This window comes from Perissodus microlepis, chromosome 14 (assembly GCF_051167445.1).
Source record: "Perissodus microlepis isolate ML-2025 ecotype Zambia chromosome 14, ASM5116744v1, whole genome shotgun sequence".
In the NCBI taxonomy this organism is placed as follows: domain Eukaryota; kingdom Metazoa; phylum Chordata; class Actinopteri; order Cichliformes; family Cichlidae; genus Perissodus; species Perissodus microlepis.
The window spans coordinates 30,002,564-30,009,005 of NC_140474.1; the positions used below are offsets into that span (position 1 = coordinate 30,002,564).

The window sequence follows — 6,442 nt, forward strand, 5'->3', positions numbered from 1 at the left end:
TAATTGGCATATGTTGCAGTGAACAGGTAATAAAAAAAAAAAACTTGTGTCAGTGTCGAAAAATATATGTACCTAACAGTATGTATATGAAGAGCCTCAGCTGGGCTCAGGCAGTCTGAATCATTCATAAGTCTGTGATTGTATCATTATTTCCTCTTCTTTTTTGTCATAGTTTTTTCTTTTTTTTAAACCAGTACAGTCTCCCAAACAGAGGGTCATCCCTGACCTGACCTGAAGTATTTCAGCTGTGCAAGAAACTCAGTATTGGAACATGTGGGTGGCCCCAAAGACACATGAAGCTCAGTGAGCTGGGAGTCGTGGATCCTCCAGGCATTCTGGTTCAGCTTGGGATTCTGAGGAACCACATTCGTCTGGGTGGCATTGAGGCTAGGGACTGCAGGTAAGAAGTAAAAGAGGGACAAGATTACAGTTTCTCAGTCCAAATAAAAGGTGAGAGTCTAGATGAGTCTAGAAGTGGCTTAGTCAGTACTTCAAATATTGTAGAAAATTATTAACCTCCTAAGACCCGAACTCTTCCACGGCATGCATTTTTTATTTCTCTTTGATATTTGGGCATATTGGGGCCTGATGAATGTAAAAACAAAGAATCACCAGATTTTTTTTTTTTTACATTATTTTAGTTTTTATGAAAAATAAGAGCCACATATGAGGATATGTGTTTAAAATTTTGATAGAACGGTAGCAGTATAATGTCCTCGTAAGTGGATATCAGGCCCTTGTAGAGCAAAATTGAGTATTTTGGTCTAAATAACCCAAAATGTGATGTCCACATATGTGGACGCCAGGTCCTAGGAGGTTAAATACAAGCATGTCTAGAAAAAAACATTGAAACATAATGCTGGAGATGCTGCTTGTTATTTAAGTCTATCTATCCTCAGATGCTGCTGTGTGCTGCATTTTGTATTTAAGTATGGTAAAGCTGAAGAAGCATTTTAAATGTCTTTAAATAAAAAATGTTAAGCTTTGCCTGGCCTTTCTCATAATGGTAGTCAATCTAAACTTTACTTTGCAAGTCTAAGCTGTAGGTTTATATGTAACATTTTATTATGTCAGCTTAAAGTGTAGCTAATATAACACCTCCTGAGAGTCAGTTTAATCACCAATTTCCATCTTATTCACTGTATGACAGCATTTACAGTTTAATTACGGGTTTAAGACTCCTGTTGTTGCTCTGTCTTTATCACAGGCCCTCAATTGGGCCGAGTGTGTACATTGAATACAGTACTGTAGACTGCACAACCTTCTCGCCTTCCTTTGCGACACAGTTACTAATAAATAACCACATTATCCTTGTGCTTCTCATTTTTATTCATTTATTTAATATTTAATAGTAAGGATTCATTGGTTTAAAAGCTGTAAAACAACAATGTACAATTAAAAGATCCTTAAATTTACTGCCATCATTGCTTTTATGCTCTGCAATTGTTGTAAAACAACTCTCCCACTGGCTGTGCCGTGAACTGCTGCAAGAATGTTTCCAGTTTATCCAGAGAGAGCTGCTCCACCAAGTTGTCCTCTGTGTTTCTTGCTCTGGCAGCGCCGCTCTGAATGGGTCTGTCGTTGTTGTCCACACAGCAGTAGGCATTCCACAGGTAGTCTGGGATGTTGACACGCTTAACATTGTTTTTAACAATCCAGCTGTCTGCAGAAGGAATGGCACCGACCAGCACGTACGCCTTAGGGCACTTCTCCAGAAAAAGCTCAGTGAGCTGGGACTCGTGGATCCTCCAGGCATTCCGGTTCAGCTTGGGGTTCTGAGGAACCACATTAGTCAGGGTAAAAGTGGCGTTGCGACTAGGGACTGCAGGAGAGAAGGAAAAGAAGGACAAGCTTAAAGTCTCTCTGTCCAAAGAAAAGGTGACAGCCACGATGAGTCAAGAAGTGGGTTAGTCATTTTCATTCAGCAATTAAAATATTCTAGAAAATTATAAATTTCAAGCATGTTTAGCAGAAAACATTGAAACATAAGGCTGGAGATGCTGCTCGTTAGTTAAGTCTATCTATCCTCAGCTGCTGCAGTCAAAAACAATTCCCCAGTCCTGTACTGCCATCTACTGTCTACCCTCCTGAAAAACATACAATCTGTCCTCAACTACCTGGATGGTGTCCGTTGGGGTTGAGGTGACCACGGTCAAAGCCTGAATTTGTGTAGTCCTCATTCAGAGCTTGTCTCTCTCCAAGGTAGACACCAGGGTGATCCTGCCCCAGCCAGTATCCATCTTTCATCTCTCCCTGCCAAGACCGATCTACCAGCTAAGATGCATGGAAACAAGATAGCAAATAATTAATTCCTTACAATCTAAAAATGTCTAAAAGAACAGAAAATGTACATTTTATGACTCTGTATTCTCCATACTTTCTCTCTGACATAAATATATATGCAAAATAAGCTCGTGTGGAACAAACCTGTGGCTCTACAAACCACCCGTTCTCCCTGCCACCTCCATTACTGGGCTGGAATTGATAGGCAGAGTAGACAGCAATGCGATGGATGGTGTCATACAGTGTGGCAAAGTGGTACCTGATGGTGCAAATATTAGCAATAGATCAGAAGTGCTACTATGATAAATAAAGAACAAAGAAAGTTTTTGTTCTAAAAGTGATAAACAGCAGTTGGATTTTCAAAGATACCATAAAAAACAGTATTCTGAGTACACATTACAATGCTGTGTATGCTGATTCAGTTTTAAAGTATTCTTTCTGCCGGTTTACTACCTGTTGACAAAGCGCTGACAGAGGCGGGCAGCACCAGGTGTGGATGCTCCCAACTCAGGCACCTTTTCTTTGTAAAAGTGCATGCATTCTGGTGCATCCTGGGGCAAAATGATAAAATACATAATAATTAATAGTAACAGAAGTGAAGCTATTTGATAAGACACATATTTAATTATTCTGATAATCTGGAATAAGAAACCAACAAACCTCAAAACGTTCCACAACATCTCCGTGGACAAAACAGAGGAGCGGGAGAAGAGCACACAACGTTATGAATGTTTGCATTCTGGATCAGAAGTGTGGTGTCTGAGATTATTGACCTGAATAAAACACAAAGCAATAACACTTTTGTTAACAAGGCGCTACGTTACAAAGTATATGCTGCCATGTATGTATAGCTCAGGCCATCACGTATGGTACAAATAAGCTAATTGCTGCTTTGGACCATCTGTGTTGATATTTGTGTGTTTCCACTCACCTGCTGGTGCACCTGTCTGCTGCCACAGTTCACCCTGAAGAAACTGGCTTTTATATGTGACTTCTCACCACTCCCTTTCACTCTGTTTGTTCAGTTGTATCTGAGCACATGATATTTGTGTGGAATGAACCAGAATCTGCTAACCAAAGAACGGGTGCGGCTGACTAGATGATGTAGAAAATGGTAAAATTAGCACTATGATAGTGAGAGTGTGAGTAAATCTTAGTCACTTGCTTGAGTACAAGTGAGTACAGTGTTCTGTTTAAGAAAGAAAGAAAGAAAGAAAGAAAGAAAGAAAGAAAGAAAGAAAGAATATATCAGCAGTAATATAGTATTCCAAAATATGTTTTATGCTCTAAATATATTCTGACAAAATGACATTTTGATTAGAAAACTTTTACCTCAAAGTATTCAAAACAAACACTTCCTGTTTCTGGTTTTAAACCCTGGTGTGCCTAATACTGTATGAAATCAAGAATCACATCCAGTAAATATTTTTAGCTACTGTCTGATTCCTTGGAAACAAGAACATTTCACTGCATGTCAGGCAGAAAGTTGCATGTTTTTAATGATTGGTAGGCGAGACACTGTTTTCCTACTAATAGGCTCATACAACATAAAACACTCTTACTTCCAATGCAGTTATTTGCACTTCAGATCACCTCCTGGAATATTACTAGCATGCGGTTTTGGCAGATTTACTTACACTCTCCAACAATCAGTTCTTGGTTGGGCAACACAGCCTATCTGTTCATGTGCTGATTTTCCCACGATTACAACAGGAGCTACAGTTAAACCTCACATATGGACTCTTCACAGATATCCAATATATTTAGTTCAGCTGATTAATCTAACAACTTGTTTGCATTTTGACTTGTTCCATTTACTCAAATAGGCCAAGAGGTCATCACAGAAAGTTAATACTGTTCATCTGGAAGCAGCGCTTCCAGAGGTGTGGGAGAAACATTTCATCACCAATCAAAGTGACTTCTTCGGTCTCAGCTGACTGCATGTTTCCCCAACCCTATCCGGTCGTTAAGTCTGACATCACTAGCCGTGTCTGGGCCTAAACTCCGCTGCAGGTCCATATAACAAACGATCACTATGGCATTCCTGAGAGTTGAAAAACTGTCTAAAGTCTTTCATCTTTAATAAAATGATCAGCGTTCTGCTCTACCAGGTGTAACAATTGAGTTTAACATCCAGGCATCCATGAAAACGGAATTTATGACATTTAACGGCGTTAGAAGTTAGCAGGAAGTTAGCTCGCTAGCTTCTATCTAAATACAATATAGCATGTCCTGACTGCGGGGTTTTGGAAACAAATTAAAACGTACAGCTCTGTTATCACTTCCAACATAAATGAAGACAGAAAACTAAACAGCAGTGACGTTTGTAGGGTTACTGAAGTTTGGCTAGCTGGTATATAATGATGTGCTACGTGACCGCTAGCGACACAGCCATGTTAGCATAATATAAACAAGCTAACTTTTTTTCCACTCGATAAAAGTTAACGTGAGTGTTCTTGGTAGTCAGGAACAAATGTAATCGCATGGCAGGATGCTGTAAAAGGACCAAACTTCAGCCAGGAGAACAACTGAGATAATCCATCCACAATACGAGGTTAGTCATTCATATACTGCTGCATGAGCTGGGCTGTAGTTACATCCTAAGGTTTTAAAAACTGAGCTTAAATAAATGATTAGCGGTAATAAAAGCCGAGGGAGGTCAACAGTGATCACTGACTGTTTTAGGAGCTTTTTGAGATTAAATAGAAGAAAATACAAAACATTAAACATGTTAACAACACAAAAGCCATATTGAACGCAGACTACTTTAGGCCCAGAAGTAGGATTCGTCACGTCATCACTTAACGACCAGATAAACCGTACAGCTGAAAAAAAAACTAGCATCATTTCCTAACAATAAGCCATAAACTCAGCTTCATGATCATTAATATGTAAACTGTCTTGACCATTGATTAAAGGCCATGATTACAGTTCAGAGAGTTGGGGAATAGACGCAATCAAAGTATTGTAAGCTTGTGAAAGATGGACCCTTAGGCCAGATTCTTGGTTCCAAAATGGTTTTTCCCTTTGCACATAAATGGCATCTATAGCCTCTTTTCCACGTTACCTACTTGGGTTGGCTCAACTCAAGACAACTCTACTCTAGTCAGTTTCAGTTGTTTTCCATTACAATTGATCCATTACAACCAACTCAGTTCACTGAAGTAGGCGCTAAAAAAGTAAGTGGTACCAGGTACTATCCAGAGATGAGCAGTAATACTCTTTAATTACTAATTGCTTTTTTCAAGTAACGAGTAAAGTAAGGGATTACTATTGCAAAAAAGTAATTAGATTACTATTACTTCCTCGTGAGCTCGCTGCTTTACTGAGTTACTAAACCGTGATTTTGTTTGTGAGAGTGTCTCATGACAATGACATACGAGCATGCGATGTCTGTGGCTGCAACATGTGTGTAGATCAAAAATGTATAATATGGATTAGATTAGATTAGATTAGTTGAAACTTTATTAATCCCTCTGGTGGGTTCCTCCAGGAAATGCGGTTTTCACTGCACCGACAGAAGTTACAGAATGTGAGCAGAAATATACCATATATACACATATATAACTACAGAGACATATATAAATACAGAGTATACAAAAGGGATAAATAGAATAAATAGGAATACAAGGGAATTGCACATTTCAAGTATGTTGCACCGTTGGATATTAACAAAAAGTATTGCACAGTGAAGAGGCACTACAGCTTAGTTGCCCCCCCCTCCTTTGTCCTCCTGTTTCCCCTCCCTCTCCCCTCCAGAGGGGAGTTAAACAGTTTGATGGCGTGTGGGACAAAGGCGTTTTTAAGTCTGTTGGTTCTTGTCTTTGGGAGAAGCAACCTGTCACTGAACAGACTCCTCTGGTTGTATATGGCTGTGTGCAGAGGATGCCCAGCATTGTCCATAATGTCCAGAAGTTTCTTTAGTGTCCTTTTCTCTGCCACTGTCACCAGAGTGTCCAGCTTCATGCCGACCACAGAGCCAGCCTTCCTGATCAGTTTTTCCAGCAAGGATGCTTTCTTCTTTGCTGTGCTGCTCCCCCAGCACACCACAGCATAGAACAGTACTCCAGCAACCACCGACTGGTAAAACATCCTCAGGAGCTTCCTGCAGATGTTAAAAGACCTCAGCCTCCTGAGGAAGTACAGTCTGCTTTGGCCT

The 6,442-nt window shown here is 39.9% G+C and overlaps 1 protein-coding gene across 1 annotated transcript; it reads right to left on the bottom strand.

The window, feature by feature from the left end:
- Positions 1–1,311: 1,311 nt before the first annotated feature.
- On the bottom strand, positions 1,312–3,305 carry LOC146374170 (endonuclease domain-containing 1 protein-like). Its single transcript, XM_084950702.1, has 6 exons — positions 3,215–3,305; positions 2,944–3,056; positions 2,737–2,834; positions 2,428–2,542; positions 2,118–2,274; positions 1,312–1,822 (listed from the first exon to the last, which is right to left on the bottom strand). Exons 2-6 carry the CDS (start codon positions 3,019–3,021, stop codon positions 1,431–1,433), a joined length of 840 nt encoding a protein of 279 aa, XP_084806828.1. The 5' UTR covers positions 3,022–3,056; positions 3,215–3,305; the 3' UTR covers positions 1,312–1,430.
- Between the last annotated feature and the right edge of the window lie 3,137 nt (positions 3,306–6,442).